Source organism: Nicotiana tomentosiformis, chromosome 2, assembly GCF_000390325.3.
Source record: "Nicotiana tomentosiformis chromosome 2, ASM39032v3, whole genome shotgun sequence".
Taxonomy (NCBI): domain Eukaryota; kingdom Viridiplantae; phylum Streptophyta; class Magnoliopsida; order Solanales; family Solanaceae; genus Nicotiana; species Nicotiana tomentosiformis.
In genome coordinates, this window is record NC_090813.1 from 125,279,320 (window position 1) to 125,298,583 (window position 19,264).

The 19,264-nt window shown below is 37.3% G+C and overlaps 1 protein-coding gene across 1 annotated transcript; it reads right to left on the reverse strand.

The window, feature by feature from the left end:
• Positions 1-1,389: 1,389 nt before the first annotated feature.
• LOC138905556 (uncharacterized) lies at positions 1,390-2,509 on the reverse strand. The gene is made up of 2 exons (XM_070194078.1): positions 2,251-2,509; positions 1,390-2,183 (listed from the first exon to the last, which is right to left on the reverse strand). Exons 1-2 carry the CDS (start codon positions 2,507-2,509, stop codon positions 1,390-1,392), a joined length of 1,053 nt encoding a protein of 350 aa, XP_070050179.1.
• Between the last annotated feature and the right edge of the window lie 16,755 nt (positions 2,510-19,264).

The following is a 19,264-nucleotide window of genomic DNA, read 5'->3' on the forward strand; positions in this document are numbered from 1 at the left end:
ATCTTTTCTGTTCTACTGTTTCTTTCATTCAGACAGTTGTATTTCTTTCAAACTATTACTTGTAGTAAATTCTAGAATGCTTGTGAATTGTGACTCCAGATCCGGGTGGTAGTAATTAATACAGTTTTATGATATTCCGTACTTATTATATTTCATCTTAGTTAATTATTATTAATTACTAAATGGGAATAAAGAATTGGTTTAATGATTCTCTAATGTTGGCTTGCCTAGCAAGTGAAATGTTAGGCACCATCACGGTCCCGTCGGTGGGAAATTTCAGGTCGTATCGAGGGACACCTCGTTCAATTTCAGAGTTTTTATTGACGTAAAAGGAAACCCAACTCAATGGGGATTTGCTTGGAGAGATGATGCGTTTCTCAAGAAGAACATCGATTTCTTTTTGACAATGAATGGTTAGCTCGTGATTTATCTGGATAGGACGAGCTTTTGTGGGGATGGGTTTTTCATCAAAGTCATGTTCGTAAGGGAGCCTGACAATGTGTTTCTTGCGATTCCAAAATGCTGTAGGTAAATCAACACATAGTTCTTCTTGGATTTTGGCTTCCAAAGTTTTTATCTTGGATTGGAGAGAAGAATCTCGAAGTTTCTATTGTAGCCTTTGGAACACTACTTCTTCTTTGAGAAAATTGATCTGTGCTTCTTTACTTTTTATCGTAGACAAGAACTTTGCCATCAGAGGTCTATCAAAAGGAAGAAAGGTGCTACCTCCTATATGTTCTATTAGAATTCCTTGTTTTGTTATCATAAAAGGTATGATCTCCTCGATGAAGGGAGTACCTAAGATAACTAGATTAGTAAGGTCTTTTACTAATAGGAAAGAACTTGAGGCTCATAATGGAGAATTTTCTAGGAAGGTTCTAACTTCAACATAGGAGAGTTTGAAGCTAATTCCTAGTTTCCCGTCGTTAGCAGCTCTAAGAACTTCATTGATTTTTTTAAAGAATTTGGTTGGAATGAGCCCTACTTGTATGCAGTTGAGATCTACACATGTATGAAATAAGGTAATGATATCTAAGGTAAATGACTTATTGACAATTAGGATGACTCTCATATGCCATTTTTTATGGAAATTCTAGAGAGGTGGTTGATAAAAACTTCTTGTTCAACTGTTTAGTTTTAGTTAGTTTGGGATCTTCAGGTTTGGTAGAGAGTTGTTGGAGAATAAGACAGTCTAATTCTTATCTAGCCTTAATTTTCTCGAATTTCTTCCTTAAGGAATGCTATCTCAGTTTGGAGATCTTGGATAGTTACTACCTTAGGCTTTTGGGAAGGGAATCTACTAAGGATATCAGTAATATTATAAGTATTGGCAACTTGAGGATGATTGGAAAAGAAACTAGAGGAAGATGTAGAAGGCTTATCTATTGTTCATTTGAATTGCTCGAGATAATACTTCTTTTGCTCAGAGTTTTGGAGAATGCTTATTATTTCAAGAAGAAGATCTTGTTCTTTGGAGAGAATATTAGGTGCAGGTTCCTCTTGACTAGACTGGGATGAAAATGATTTTGTGTCATCATCTTCTAGTTGGTTAAATTGTTGTTCAAGTTCATCATCAGCAACATCAGAAATGTCACTATCTTCTAATAAAAGTTTTTCGATTTGGTTAGGAACATACTCATCTACATCAAGATTTCTAACTTTGTTAGACAACTTGCAGTATTTGGCTATATGACCTGGTTTGTTGCATTTGAAAAATTTGCTAGAATTGGGAGTTTGGAAGTTTGTTGGTTTATGTTTACTAGGAAAGGTTTTGGATTTAGAAGGAAACAGTTTGGTCTTCCTAAACTTGGGTGCAGAAGATCTATATTTCGTACTCTCCATATCCTTGCTTGTTTGTCTCTTATGAGGCTTTTTACTACAAGGTGGTAAGCCAAATTGTTCACATAAACTACCTAGATCTCGGCGAGTCTGTATTCTATCTTTGGCTAATTGTCTCAATATTTTATCATGTCGACAGATTTTGAGAGCGACATGTTGAATGAGACTGGTAAGTTGGCCATAGATGATAGGGAATAACATCACCAAAATGCTAATTTTGGAGTTGTTCTTTAAATAAATCCCTAAGATACTTAGGTAGGTCATCTTGGAATTTTTCTTTCCAATATGAGAGATTTCCATCAGGTTTTTCGTAGATTCGGGTAAGAAAGGAAGCTTTATACCATCTGAAATTAGAAAGGGTTTTACACTTAAGGTTGTTAAGTATCTCAGAAGATCTTTCCCTAAAGATACCTGAACTACCTATGAATATTTTCATAATGGTATAAATCAAGGTGTTGGTTGAATCAAGAATGGTAAGGCCATCCTTAAGAATTGGTTCTCCCGTTGAATCAACTCGGACACTTAAGATTGTTTGGTTCTTATCTTCTTCGCTAAGATGGGTATCCCACAATCCCTTAAGTTGACCTGTGAAACCTGCTACTAAGACATGGGTAGTAAGCTGGTCAGAACAGTTATGAGAAGTTCGGTATGTAGTGGCTATCATAGTCATTTACTGTAGTTTGGCCAAATTATTGTATTTAGAACAACCATCTATGTTCCATTCATAGATATTATTGGCATTATAATTGTTTTGCATAACATTGGGTCTTTCTTCTAAGGCTACATCAGAATGAGTAGCTATAGAATAGTAAAGTCTTTAGGGTTGACGCCAGTTAAAGGATCCTGTTCTAACAGGGAAAATTTCTAGGGGAGGATTGTCATGAAATTGTTCTGACTGTGAATTGGTTTCTTGGTCAGAATCGACTTCTCGGAGAACCTGTACGGAAGAATCGTTAGTTGTGGTATCCTGAGCTATCAAGGTTTTCTCAATTTCTAGGATCCTACGCTGATGGTCAGAGAGCTGAGGATAGTCTTTATCTTGGTGGATCCGAAGTTTCGTAGCAAAAGTTCTAGGGATCTCATAAGGTTTAAATAAAGGGATTGAAGAAGTGGATATTTCTGCTGGCTTAGAACTAGTAGATGCTGAAGGTGGTTTTGCAACTAAATATTCACCAAGAGATTGTAAATAATTATTTGTATAATTATTGTGTTCAAAAATATTTTTAATATCTTTGCCTGTAATAGCTTCATTTTCATTTTTTAATTCGAAAACATTAGCTACTACTGAAATATTTGCATAACATGATGAAAATCCTTGTTCTGGAGGAAGTTGTGAGATGACTTCCTCTCCAGAGGAGGTTTTCCAAATTTTCGAAACGTTAACTGATTTAGAAAAGGAAAATCTAATTGGTGATATTCTGCATAAGCTTCAAACCATTCAAAGAAATTAATTTGTTCTTTTATGAAGTTTAAAGACTCATAGTAAATACTTTGGAGATTTTTTCTTTTGTTTCCTTGAAAATCCTGGAAAAACCAAGTTCTTTTGAAAATATTTTCCTGTGAATAAAAAATTGCTTGAAGTTTTTCTTTATCAATTTGAAAATCTTTTTCCAAAACACCTGATTCAGCACCTAAAGCTGAGTAAGTGGGAGATTGAGGTTGTTCATAATTAACTTCTGTTGGAGGGGCTGTTTCTACAGAATATTTGGCTTGTGGGATCCTAGAGTCAAAATTAACACTTTCGATCCTAGAAGGAAAGGAAGATGTTGAATGTCTTCCAGATTGAATCTTAGACTGTACCAAAAAGGAAGAGACATACACTCTTTGGCTAAGGGACCTTTGGAAGGAAATGGCTGCAATTCATCTAGAATATTGTTGGATCTGAGAGATCGTAGTATTTTTTGGTTTCTCAGTCTGAGTAGCATCTTACAGTAACTAGTTTTGTGGTAGAGAAACTTGGCTCCAAGAAATGAGTTTTAGTATTGACAGATGAGATCTTTGTAGTTCTATTTTGAAAAGAAAAGTTTCACCTTTATGAAGGGTTTTCATGGCTCTAATATTAAAGGCTGAACTCATGGATTTATACTATATTCTATAAATAATTGCTACAGGGAAGGGTCCAATTTTGGTTTTATAATTAGCTATTTTAACCTTAAGAGTTAAAGAATCTAAGATATTTCTATCTTTATGAGATACTGTAAAATTAAAAAAACAATCAAAGTAAATTGGACCACTACAGAGGTTGGTTTCTACCATTCCTAGGGAGGAATTATTGAAGTCTAAAAATCTAGAATCTCTAAGACAGAGGAGTAGAGACGTGTCTAGACCTTCCCTGGACAGAGGTCTAGCTGCAATTTGTACTAAACCAAAATGGAGATAATTGTATTTTTGCCTATTTTTTTTATAGACTTGGAGTTTAAAAGTTTGATTTCCTCACGATCTGATTCAAGAGGAATGTTTTGCTCAATTGTAAAAATATAGTAATCACTGGTTAAGGGCCATCGTGAAGACTTGTAAATTGTGGACTGTGGATGTTTAGGCATCTTCAAGTCATCAATTGATTGATGCAAATCAGAAAAGCTAATTTCTTCTTTGAGTTTGGCATTGGAGGATGATGATGAGAAGGAAGATGAAGAAGTTGGAGAAGAGAAGGAATTTTTTGAAGGGGAGGAGAAAGGGTGGAAGAAAGACATGGCTTAGAGTAATTACAACAATATTAATGATGATAACTTTAATGCTTCCTGTTCTTGGTTCAAGAGACCATTGGGTTCCATAAGGATAATATTCAAGTTCTTAACTCAATATTATGTAGAAAAGTTAGATCTAAAAATCAAATATATGGATACATGTCTTCTCTTATATATAATAATTAAATCTAATTATTTCTTAAGAAGTTATTCTTTAGAATGACTCAAAGGTTATAAATAACCATCTATTAGCCAACTGAGAATTATTATATCCACTTTTCTCAGAAAAACTGCTTACAGTGTAGATCCGGAGGGATCACAGTGCCAATCTTAAGAGATCTTCTTAAAAAAATATAAGATTTAAGAAAGATATATAAAAGAAACCATATATCTATAAATCTAAGTTTGATCAATCAATACTACATAAAAGCAAGTTAAAAACAAGAATAATAGTCCTTACTTCCTCCCATGGCTCTGATACCAGAGGGACATGAAGCGAAGCCCCTAAAAGATTAGGAAAAAAATAAAAGCAATGTGAGGACAGGAAGCAAATAACAATAAGCTAATTAAACCTGTAGAAGATACAGTTAGAGTGCAAATAAATAAATTTATGGGGCAGAGTCGACCATGTAAATAAAATGCGATAAAGTAAATTAGGTGGCTTAGCCAACCATAATGCAGAGTAATATAAATGTAAACTTGGGCAAGAGTAAAATAAATATAAACTTGATTATTATTGAAACTGAAAAATTGATAATACAAGTTAAAAACTTATAATAATATACTAGAGAGAGAGCTCTAACCAATTCTAGAGAGAGGGAGAGAATTCTTTCTCAAAATGGTAGTGTAAGGTAATATCATTCATGATGTCATTAGAAGTAAGTGACAGCTGATGTCATGGATCATGTCAAATGTGATGTTATTGTGCTGTCACGCTGATGTAATTTCTGATTAATTTCTCATAACATTAAATCAGGGTCTTCTTCTTTTTTCTTCTTCTTCTTCTTCTTCTTCTTCTTCTTCTTCTTCTGATGATGATGATGATGATGATGATGATGATAATGATGATGATTTTTCAGACGAAGATGCTTGATTTTGTTGACCTGGAATTTGTGTCTTGAGGGAATCAAAAATTTTATCCATTTGCTGAATAAAATCAATCATGCTGCAGGAACCGACTAGTTGTGCATTTGCAATGGACTTTTGTTGTAAAAATAAAATTTGGGCAGTATCATTTATAGCTAGATACCGTGGATGAGACAGAAACCACTTGTCTACTGCTGGCACATATGCTTCGGATGAATCCCACATTTTGTACCATTAATAGTGGCCTTGGAGGGCTAACCACGGTAGTCCTTTATGTCCTTCTGGCTTGTGAAAGGAAAACTTCTGGGAGTATATCCGTGGGATATGAAATGTGTGGAAAACTTGGAGGAGTACGGGTATTTGCTGCTCACTAGAAAACCTGTGGCAGAAATAATCATATCTTTCTTTTACTGGTGCTGGGAGGATTCAGCTCTATGACCATATGTAGACCACCATTGATGTATAAACCACGGAGAGAATTCAGAGGTTAATTATTTGCTCCAGAGGATGAACCATGAATGCTTTCCAAGTTGGTTTTTGATGGCGAAAGCATTCATCCATGCTGCCTAGTAGTCAAAATAATTGTAAACTTATGGATCAAAAGGTTGAGAAAGTTTTTTGTATTTGGATGGATAGGTTCCCCATTCTTTTGGTCAGGTTATTTTGTTAATCCACACCGTAGTATGTGTGACATCTGATTGGGTATGCTTTTCTTTGTGGGGTTTAAACAAGCAGGATCTGGTATTTGTGAGAATGAACACATACTATTTTTGGGTATGTTTGTGGGTGTTTTGAATGAAATTGGCTGAAGGGCTAAGTATCGTCGCTCGCTACCTCTTAGGGGTTGGAATGCCAGAATTCTGGTTCAATTTGAACGAGTCGTTAAGTGAATGACCTAAACGACCACGGGAAGAACCAAAGAAAAATACTCCAAGTAAAGAAGATCCAAGGTGTAGTAAACGTCAAAGAACATCTACTTCCTTTGGACCAAGTTTTGTGACATTCTTGCTTGAAAATGAGCCTCAAACTTTCAAAGAAGCTATGTCATCTTCTAATTCAACATTTTGGAAAGAGGCAGTCAGTGGTGAGATTCAATCAATTTTGGATAACCATACATAAGAATTGGTTGATCTTCCTCCAGGAAATAAGCCTTTAGGTTCGAAATGGATCTTCAATTAGAAAATAAAAGTTGATGGCACTATTGACAAATATGAGGCAAGACTTGTTATCAAAGGTTATAGACAAAAGGAGGGCCTTGATTACTTTGACACTTACTCGCCAGTAATGAGGATAACATCTATTACGGTATTAGTGGCACTGGCAGTTGTGTATAGTCTTGAAATCCATCAAATGGATGTTAAAACAACTTTCTTAAATGGAGAATTGGAGGAAGAGATTTACATGGAACAACCTGAGGGTTTTGTGGTTCCGGGTAAAGAAAAGAAAGTGTGCAAACTCGTTAAGTCGCTTAATTTACCCAAACAATGGCATGCCAAATTTAACCAAACAATGTTGGCAAGTGGGTTTAAAATCAATGAGTGTGACAAATATGTTTACATTAAAAACACTCCAGGTCATGAAGTCATTGTTTGTTTATATGTTGATGATATGTTGATAATGAGCAAAAATATTGCAGATATAAATGCTACTGAGCGCATGTTGGCTAGAAAATTCGATATGAAAGACTTAGGAATTGCTGATGTGATCTTAGGAATCAGTCTAGCATTATCACAGTCTCACTACATTGAAAACATATTTGACAAGTTCAAGTATTTGGATTTCAAGATTGCCAAGACTCCAATTTACGTGAGTTATGCACTTCAAAAGAATGAAGGTGAAAGTGACTCACAACTGGACTATGCAAGAATATTGGAAAGTTTGATGTATATCATGAATTGTACGCGACCAGATATAGCATGTGCTATTAGCAAACTTAGTCGGTTTACAAGTAATCCCAATCAAATACATTGGATGGCAATGAAACGAGTTTTGGGGTATCTGAAACATACCCAAAATTATGCTTTGCATTATAACAAATATCCCTCTGTGATCGAGAGAAATAATGATGCAAATTAGATCACCGAATCATCTGAAGTTAAATCCACGAGTGGATATGTTTTCACAATGGGGGTGGAGCAGTGTCTTGGAAATCATCCAAACAAACGTGCATCTCCCGTTCTATAATGGAATATGAATTCATAGCTTTAGATTAGGCCGGTGAAGAATTTGAATGGCTCCGAAATTTCTTGGAAGATATTCTATTTTTGCCCAAACATTTGGCACCTAAATGTATAACGGAAAATCTTGTCATATTCGACAGAGATACAATACCGTTAGACAACTACTCTCTAGAGGTTTTATCATGATTGACTAAGTAAAGTCAAGAGATAACGTGTCGGATCCACTTACAAAAGGCCTATCTAGAGAGGCAATTGAAAGATCATCGAAGGGAATGGGGTTAAGGCCTAGGACAAGTCATCATGGCGGTAAATCTACCTAGAAGACTTGAGATCCCAAGAGCTAGGTTCAAAGAGATCAAACAAAGTTATGAATAACGGTTCAATATTGTCAAACAACTCAACCCATTCTTGTGATGAAGACAATGTTGAGAAATCATGGTAAAGCGTTAAGGCTTTTTGATGAGTCAATAAAGCTTAAAGATTTTTAATGTTTTTCTAAGTCTGGAAGGAAATGTTCATATAGTGTGTCTATAGGATTACACGATTAGACATCACCTATGTGAGTGTGAATTGTAAGATGCTTCAAGGGGAATGAAAGTAAAGGCCCATTCTCTAAGCACTCATGAAACCAGGCGGTGTTCATGGCTGAAACGAACACAACCGTGAGAACCATATACGGTTAAGGGTTGATTGTGTGACTTATGTTGTCTAGGTATACAACAAATCTCGATGGTTCAAAGATATAAAATCTACCGATTGACCGAGTATTATATAAGTTCACTACGGAAAGTTCAAAGGGAAACCTATTTATCCAGATGCAATTAATCCTTGCATGTAAATCACACACTCGTCCATGCATTCCTTTGTCTTATAGACATTCTCCATTCATGTGTGGGATTGTTGGGATTAAAAGATTGGTGAATGGGAAATGAAGGGAAGAAAGTGGATGGAAAATGAGCTCCCTTTTGCTTTGAAAAGAGCAAAGTGTCCCTCATTGGTGGTGGAAAGGAAAGTGAATGTGCTTATATTGAGAAAGCACTTCTCTTGGTGTTAAATGGGTTGGAAAGAAAGTAAACCTCACGCCATCGTCGCTCGCTCGGCTCGGCTTAGCTTCAGCTTTGGATTTGGTCAAAGATCGACTGATTGATTAATCTTTTTGGACGAAATTTCTTTCAATTATTTAATTAATTAACAAAAATTCAACCCGGAATAACCCAGGACCCCCGACACGACCCGGTTCGATTCTTTCTCGGATTATTTTAAATCCTTTTTCCCAGAATATTTCAAACATGAAATGTTCCCACCTGTTCCAACAGCCATGGTTGTTTCTGAAAGGTTGCAAACCTTTTCAGAAACAGTGCCAGAAAATGGCTATAAATATGGCTTGATCCCATAATCTTTCCTTACGAAATTTTCCGATCTTGTTCTTCTGCACGAAATTTTCCGGTGTGTTTTACTACCATTGAGTGGTTCGAAGTTCATCAGTGTTTTTGGTACCAATACACTGGTGAGTTATTCCGAAATTGTTTGGGTACTTGAGGGGAATAATTTTCTTAAGGACACTCAATGCATTCAGTGGGCTCGATTTATTTCGAAATTATTTTCAGATATTATTTCAACATTCTGTTGCTGCTAACTTTCTGTTTTCTGTTTCAGAAAGTATACTGTTTCATTATTCATTATAGTAATACAGATTGGCTAACAATGATAAGAGTCAAAAATGAAATAACTGAATTTTATACAACTCCTCAAAGACTGGTAGTACAAATCATGAGCTTGTAAGACTTAGAGTTTACAAAGCTGATATGAAATAAATACATCATCTGTTCGAAACGTACATAAACAGATATATAGATCTATAGCTACCAAGAACAAGAGGCAGCTATAACTGGAATGCAGGTACATATTCAATGCCAACTCCCGCCACTCGCAGCAACATCAGCTCCAAAATCTGCATGCAAGGTGCAAAAGTATAGTATAAGTACAACCGATCCCATGTACTCAATAAGTAACAAACTTAACCTTAGGTTGAAAGAAGTGACGAGCTTATACAACGATCAGAGTCTAACACCAATAGCCAAGAACAACTCGTAATAATATAATAAAAGCAGCACACGTAGTAACGCAAATATATAATGCTCAGCTCTTTCACAGTTACAAAAAATTGGCATGTTTTTCAGGTTTAACAGTAAAATCCTAATCTTTCATCGAAATCACCAAAATATGAGTAAATCAGAAAATTATAATTTTTTCCAAACCCATTCAACAACAGATAAGATATTTCATTCTCAGATGGCACGATGAAAGTACATCTCTATGCCTATATGCCAATGTGCATATGAAATCATGAATGTCACAAAAATCCTGTAGCATGAGGAAATGCATCTCTATACTTGTATGTCAAGTATGCATGTCAAATGCAATGCATCACAGTGGTGAACTCATGCACTCACACTCAGATTACTCAATCTCACCGTCTCGCACTCGCACTCATCACGCTCAATCACTCAGCACACTCAGTCACTCAGCATTGTATGGCACATGCGCTCACTACTGGTATGTCAGACTCTGGATGGGAGGATCCTGCCCAAACGCTAATATAAACCAACATGGCCTACTGCGGCGTGCAGCCCGATCCCATAATGAATTAACCCCAAATACATAACACGTATGTTCATGGATTCATACTCTGATATGATCCAAAATTCAACTAGTCGTGATGACACCTAACCCAAAAGCCAGTTTATCAATAATCCAATTCAAGGAGATCTATTGAGAAATTAAATGATGAAATAACTGAACTTTAATACAAAAATTTCAAGAATTGATAGGACAAATCATTAGCTTTTAAGATTTAGAGTTTACAAAACAGGTATGAAATAAATACATCATCTGTTTCAAATGTACATAAAAAGATTTTATAAATCTAAAGCTACCATGAACAAAAGACAGCTACAACCAGAACACGGGTACATCTTCAATGCCAGCTTCCGCCATAGACAGCAACATCAGCCCCAAAATCTACATGCAAGGTAAAGAAGTGAAGTATGAGTAAAACCGACCCATGTACTCAATAAGTAACAAACCTAACCTTAGGTTGAAAGCAGTGACGAGCTTGGACAACTGTTAGAGTCCAACACAAACAACCAAGAACAACTCGTAACAATGTAATGAAACAGTACAAGTAATACTCAAAGATATGACGCTGAGCTTGTCCATAGTTACGGAAAATAGGCATGCTTTTCAGGTATAATAGTAAAACCCAAATCTTTCACTGAAGTCATCAAAATTTGAGTATGTTATAAAAACTTTGATTTTTTTCAAAAACATTCAACAACAGAGAAAAGTATGTGAAAAGTACATCTCTGTGCCTACATGTCAATATGTATGAGAAGTCATAAATGTCATAATACCATATAACATAAGGAAATGCATCTCTATGCCCACAAGCCAGGTATGCATGTCAGATGTAATGCACCATAGTGATAGACTAATGTGCTCATGATCTCGGAGTATTCAACTTCACTCACCACGCTGAATCACTCAGCACCTCCCAATCACTCAACACTCTCAATCACTCAACACTTCGCAATCACTCAGTACTCTCAATCACACGACACTCTCACTCATCGGTACATGCACTTACTGCTGGTATGTTAGAATCCGGAGGGGCGGATCCTGCCCAAGCACTAATATAAGCCAACATGGCATGTTGCGGCGTGCAACCCAATTCCATCATGAATCAATAAATCCTGGTGTGACGTGTAGCCCCATTCCATAATCATCACTCACAATCAGGCCCTCGACCTCACTCAGTTATCAATCTCTCCAGTCTCTCGGGCTCACAAATCTCATGCCACTCAGCCCAAGCAATGATAACATGATGTGACAACAATTGATAATAGAGACTGAGATATGATATGCAAATGAATGAATATGACTGGGTGTGTAATTTTAATGTAAGCAAATAACTCAACAACATAAATAACCTCGGTAGGTCTCAACAGAGTAATAATATAACCTAAGCATGATTTCTAACATGATTCACATCTCATATAATCAAACAAGTAGGGAGAACATTGAGGTAATAGGATATAACAGTAAAACAAGTCCGGTCATAGTCTAATAGTCGACAAAAATCATGATTTCCTTGGTGCACGCTCACACGCTCGTCACCTAGAATCTGTGTCACCTTAATACATCTCTTATAATATAGTTCCCAGGGTAAAATACCCTCAAATCCAAATTTAGATATGTTACTTACCTCGAACAAGCCAAATCCAATACCGACCAAGCCGAACAATACTCTAGAAACGCCATCCCAAGCACATCAACCTCCGAACTGCTCGAAACTAGCCAAAAGCAACTCAAATACATCAAATAATGCCCGAGGAAACAAACCCAATCGATAAAGGTCGAATCTTTAATCAAAAGCCCAAAGTCAACCAAAAATTCAACCCTAGGACCGCACCTCAGAACTAGACAAAACTCACAAAATATGACAACCCATTCAATTACGAGTCTAACCATACACATTTCACTCAAATCCGACTCCGAATTGATGTTCAAAACTCAAAATTCTCTTTATGAAATTTTAGGCAAAAACCTCCTATTTCTCCTTTAAAATCATCAACCAAATGTCAAAAATGAAGATGGAATCACTAAATAAAATCAATACCTGGTAGAAAATACTTCCCCCATGCCATGTGGTGAAAATCGACTCAAATATCGTCTCAATCCGAGCTCCATAGCTCAAAATATGCTAAAATGAACTCAAAATCCCGAAATCTGATGTTTTAATGCACTGTCAGGGGTCCCCCCACGCGATCGCGATTCAAAACAATTCTAGCTCAATTTTTACCCTCGCGATCGCGACCATTCCTCCGCGATCGCGATGAACAAACTCCAACAAACTTGCCCAACTCTTCCAAATAGCCTCTAGTATAATAGCCATAAGTTTTGTACAAAAATCTAAATGACAAACTGTTTGATTTTTTGAAAACTAGACACTAAGGGCTACAACTTCCGTTTTTGGATTATCTTCAAATTCCTTATAGATTGCAAGATATAAGCTTTCAAAGTTGGCTCAGTGACAACAGAATTTCTTCTTCGCGAATGCGAAGATCCCTCTGCGAACGCGATTCATAGACCCTTTTTCCCATTTTGCTCTTCGTAAACGTGACCTAAAGTCCGCGATCGCAATGCACACTACTGTAGCCAAAAACCAGCAACTAAAAATGGCTTAGAAATGGCCCAAAACCACCTCGAAACTCATCTGAGTCCCTCGGAAACCCATCTGAACATACCAACAAGTCTCAAAACATATTACGGACCTACTCGAGGCCTCAAATCACGCATATTAATATCAAAATCACGAATCGCGCCTCAAATCGAACTTAATAAACTTTGAATCTTTCAACTTCCAAAACTCGTGCTGAACCTTATCAAATCAACTCAGAATGAACTCAGATTTTGTACATAAGTCCCAAATGACATAACGAAGCTATTCCAATTCTTGGAACCACAATCCAAACCCGATAATGTCAACTCCCGATCAAATTTATAAACATTCCAAACCTTTAAATTGCCAACTTTTGCCGAATAGTTCCGTAACCTTCTAGGAATATCCAAATGCAAATTCGGGCATACACCCAAGTCCAAAATTACCATTCGGACCTAACGGAACCATCAAAACTACGATCCGAGGTCAAATACTCAGAAGTCAAAATTGGTCAGCTCTTCCAACTTAAAGATTCATAGTTGAGAATCTTTCTCCCAAATTAATTCCGATTAACCTGAAAACCAAAATCGACGATTCACACAAGTAATAATACATCATATGAAGCTACTCAAGGCTGAATGGAATGCAAATACTCAAAGCAACCGATCGGGTCGTTACATTCTCCCTCACTTAAACACACGTTTGCCCTTGAACGTGCCTAGAGTTATTCCAAATCCATCAAATCGCCGTGTAACCTTACCATGAACATACCCGGTGGTGATCCTACGTCGCCCCAATCCATGTAAGCCTGACAACACAACATAATTGAATATCATTACTTTAACCTTAGTCCGTAAGCCTTAGACCCTAATTTCCAACAACCGAAATTCCATACAAGACCTGAATCCCGCACCTACACATTATATAAGTCTTCAAGTTGTATCAAGTCATATCCATAATCTAGGATTTAATCACATGATATACCACATAAATCTCATACTCGTAGCAATAATTCCCGATCACGGTAGTTGCTCAAAACAACCCCAATACCGGTAATAAACGTCATAGCAAATAAAACCTCATTCAAAACCTTCGTACACTGCCGATGATAATGGAAACACGCAGAAACTCATAACCACTCATCAGATCAACAAGTCATAGAGCTCTCTCACTCGTCCGACAAGAACCAAAGCCAAAGTCTTAGCCGACTTCCGATATTATTCTTCCAAACATACCGTAATCAAATTCGACAGTATCAATTCTAGGTCCAATGGCCTTATCTCATCAAACACAACTATTCTATTGACATGCCATACCAATACAACCTAAAGTCATAACCGTGCAATCTGTGCACTAACAAGCAACAATTCAAATGTACTCAAACATAGAAAATGACTCAAATGAGATAACCGTCCAGCAAGCTCAACAAGTACCACCACAAACGCAATTCTACCAACCCATCACACATAGTAGAACCAAGAAACACGAATCTATCACAAAAGATCATATCCCAACGTAACCCCACTGCAATGCGTGGCCCTATCCAAATACCAATCCATATGAAATACCTCAAGCCACAATGCTCTAAATCTATAACCACACGCAATTCAATATCAAATACACGAAGTGCATGATCATATCCATGGAGAAAAGGATAGCACAATATACCACCAACAGGAAAGACCATAACCAAGGCACAATCAGCCATTCAACACCCCAATAACCATCTCGCTCGAATTTCACCGCACGGCCTAAATAGAAATGCATCTAATGTGCAAGTAACCAACAGATCACAACCCATTGTAGCATAGAAGAATAACACATAGAACATATCAGATACGAATAAGATCAATTCTAACTGAATGGCACATCCCTGAACAATAGCAGTACAGAGTCAACCAATCTGACCTGGTGTAGAATACACATCCTCATTAGGCCTACCAATGAGCTCCTAAATCAACCCTGGTCATCCACAAATAGATAAATAACCCTCTAAGTCCACAATGGCCTAACCATAACATATACTACCATCTGGCCACATCTTCACAGTCCACAACCACGAAACACCATAGATGATCCCAACTCCACCACACGAATGTCTAACACATCTCTCATGCATGATCATTCCATGAGAAATACTTCTATAATTCTTCCGCGCCACATAGAAAAAATATGATTATCAGCAGTCGATAAATCAGGCAAGTACCACAATACCAATGAAGCATCCGAAAGTCAAAACTCGGTGCTCCTTCTGAATGTACTCTTCTCAGCTAATACTAAATAGTTCCAACATTTTTTCTCGCCATTTGAAATCGTCTGTGCTGCATAAACTCATGACCTTCCTTTTGAAACTGAATCATATAATTGCACAGGTAAATCCCAATCTCACACCACACACCGCCTCTATTAGGCCATCATATGAAAACATGAGAACCTCATTATCAACTCTGAGTCACAAGCAGACTACATACTCAATTAGCCAGGAACCTTTCACATGATCCCATCCAGTAGAAAATCATAATATGCAATATGATCCTCACACCGGTAGGAAATATCTATCTCAAACCATGGTAGAAATAATCGAGAACACTTTGAAATCCATTTGCACATAACCAAGCTATCAGAACTTAATCCCTCTAACTCAACCAAGCCACGCAGGTTGCCAAATCCAAGAGTATTGCCACAAAACACCCATAAAGCATCACCTCATCATAAGAACCAAAAGAACCGAGCATACCATTACGTTACTAATCCAACCTACTACAAAGTTGTCGTATTTCCTTCGAGTTTCTTCTGAATTGCCTTCAAGTTGACACTTTTCCTCGCCATAATACCACGATCCTCAACCAAAACTCACCAAACGAGACCCTAGCATAAAATCACATCGCCCTAAAGCCCATAAGCTACCGTATTCCCATTTAAACACTCAAAGTACCGCATCCAAGATACCCACTTTGAAGAGACCTTATGTAAATTTAAAACAGTTTCCTTTACCTTTATGACACTGAAATGTAGGATCCATAATGATTCAGAAGTGTTGCAAGTCCCAGCACTATCCAATACAAATCTCATATCTTAGCCATATACAAATCCGAAAAATTCTCAAATGCCACATATCAATCTTGAACCCATTAGATCCTCCTCGAGGGTCCTCCACCCTATCCAATCTCAAATGCGCCGCCCAAATGAGACGAACGATTTGTGCTCCATTATCATACCAATACCCAAAGAAGTATTATACACCTCTAAGCAACCGAGTGAATCCCTACTCCATGCACACTACATCCGTCACGAATAACAAACACAAATCATCCTGTGATTTCCATATACCCATAAAGTGTAATATATCCTGTATCAAGAAATCTCCTCACTCGAGTCATCCTCGATCTCAACCTTTGGAGGTCATAACAGATTCATAAGTATGCCTCACATCAAAACCAATACCACACATAATCATGAAATCAAATTGACGATGGTAGACTCCCCCACTTGGCTTAAAGAAATATCAAAATATCTGGTAATACACAATACCCATACTCTATTACTGCCATAACCTCGCACTGAAATCTAACTAAACCCTTCATAAGCTCATGCAACACAAATCATAAAATACCTCAAGTCATCTGCGAAGCTTGCATTCATCCTTGTGGTAGTCAAGTCAACTTTCGCAACCGTTCCATACTCAAATCACAACATATATAACCCACTGGTAGAAAGAAACTCTCTACACAATCAACATAAGGATCACACATCCGTAGATTACCCTACAGGTGATAACCCACATGCTTAGCCTCAAACTGACATCTCTCTGCACCCTTTCAAAGCCACCATTACTACGTAATCACTTAATTTTCCTGAGTCTGAACTCATCGACATGACATGCGAATCTACTTTGTTCCACAAATAAATGACATGAAAGATCCCTCAACATGATCATAACTCGAGACTGTACAACACATCAAGCCAGAAATCAAGCACCCGGTAGTCCTTTTCACATCTCAAGCAAACTCTTCTCGTAACATTCAAACCATATAAACATATCTCACAGTCACATCATACTCATCATATAGCCATCCAACCACTCACCGAGCCATAAATTCCACTCACAGAGACACTACCGGACATATAAGTCCAAAAGATTATGCTCACACAATTGAAACTACCAAGCCTAAGATGCGGTCTAAACCTATCCTTAAGTCCTCTAGACTGGCCTATCACCAAAACATAAAAGACGCATCTTGCACCTCATCCATGGAATCGCAAGTCGTCGATGCATCGCTAATACCTAACGCTCACATAAAATACGAGTGAGTAAAAGGAATTCAAAGGGATACGCTTAGCTAAATCAATGTCACACGATAAGGAAAGAAAGACGAGAAATTTATCCTAAATGCCCTATAGCCCCTCGAAGATAGGTATGGACATCATCATACCGATCCGCAAGACTCTACTAGATATTTTCTCATGACTCATAGAACCTATGAATCTAGGGCTCTGATACCAACTTGTCACGACCCAAAATCCAACTAGTCATGATGACACCTAACCAAACCCGCTAGGTAAGCCAATTTATCAATAATCCAACTCAAGGAAATCTACTGAGAAAATAAATAATGAAATAACTGAACTTTTATACAAAATTTCCAAGGATTTGTAGTACAAATCATGAGCTTCTAAGATTTAGAGTTTACAAAACTGGTATAAAATAAATACATCATCTGTTTGAAATGTACGTAAAGAAATTTTTATAAATCTAAAGCTACAATGAATAAGAGGCAGCTACAACTGGAACACAGATACATATTCAATACCAGCTCCTGTCATACACAACAACATCAGCTCCAAAATATGCACGCATGGTGCAAAAGTGTAGTATGAGTACAACCAACCTCATGTACTAAATAAGTAACAAACCTAACCTTAGGTTGAAAGTAGTGACGAGCTTGGACAATGGTCAGAGTCCAACACCAACAGCCAAGAACAACTCGTAACGATATAATGAAATAGTACAAGTTATACTCAAAGATATGATGCTCATCTCATTCATAGTTACGGAAACTAGGAATACTTTTTAGGTATAACAGTAAAACCCAAATCTTTTACCGAGCTACCAAAATGTGAGTATGTCAGAAAAACTATGATTTTTCCAAAAAACTTTCAACAACAGATAAGATACTCCATTATTAGATAGCATGAGGAAAGTACATCTCAATGCCTACATGTCAATGTGTATAAGAAGTCATAAATGTCACAATACCGTATAGTATAAAGAAATGTATATCTATGCCTACATGCCAAGTATGCATGTCAAATGTAATGCACCACAGTGTTAAACTCATGTGCTCATGCTCTCGGATTATTCAACCTCACTCAGCACACTCAATCACTCAGCACCTCCCAATCACTCAACACTCTCAATCACTCAGCAACTCCCAATCACTCAACACTCTAAATCACTCGGCACTCGCACTCAACACTCGCACGCTTTGGTACTTACGCTCACTGCTGATATGTCAGACTTCGGAGGGGAGGATCCTGCCCAAGCGCTAATGTAAGCCAACATGGCATACTGCAGAGTGAAGCCCAAACCCATCATGAATCAATAAATCATGTTACAGTGTGTAGCCTGATCCCATAATCATCACTCACAATCAGGCCCCCAGCCTCACTCAGTCATCAATCTCTCCAGTCACCCAGCTCACAAATCTCATGCCACTCAACCCAAACTGAGATATGATATGCAAATGAATGAATATGATTGAGTGTGTAATTTTAATGTAAGCAAATAACTCAACAACAGAAATGACCTCGTTGGGTCTCAATAGAGTAAACATATAGCCCAAACATAATTTCTAACATGAGCACAGCTCATTTAATACAACAAGTAGAGAGAGAATGGAGGTAATGAGATATAACAACAAAACAAGTCCAGTCATAGTCTAATAGTTGACTAAAATCATGATTTCCTCAGCGCACGCCCACACGCTCGTCACCTAGCATGTGTGTCACCTTAATACATCTCTTATAACACAGTTTCCAGGGTTAAATACCCCCAAATCCAAGTTTAGATATGTTACTTATCTCGAACAAGCCAAATCCAATACCGAACAAGCCGAACAATACTCTAGAAATACCATCCCACGTGCATCAACATCTGAACGGCTCGAAACTAGCCAAAAGCAACTCAAATACATCAAATAATGCCTAAGGAAACAAACCCAATCGATAAAGGTCAAATCTTAAATCAAAAG

Coding starts and splice junctions, on each gene's coding strand:
- LOC138905556 (XM_070194078.1), bottom strand. CDS start 2,509: ATGACTATGATAGCCACTACATACCGAACTTCTCATAACTGTTCTGAC. Junction 2,184..2,250: donor AATATTCATAGGTAGTTCAG/GTATCTTTAGGG, acceptor TTCTAATTTCAG/ATGGTATAAAGCTTCCTTTC.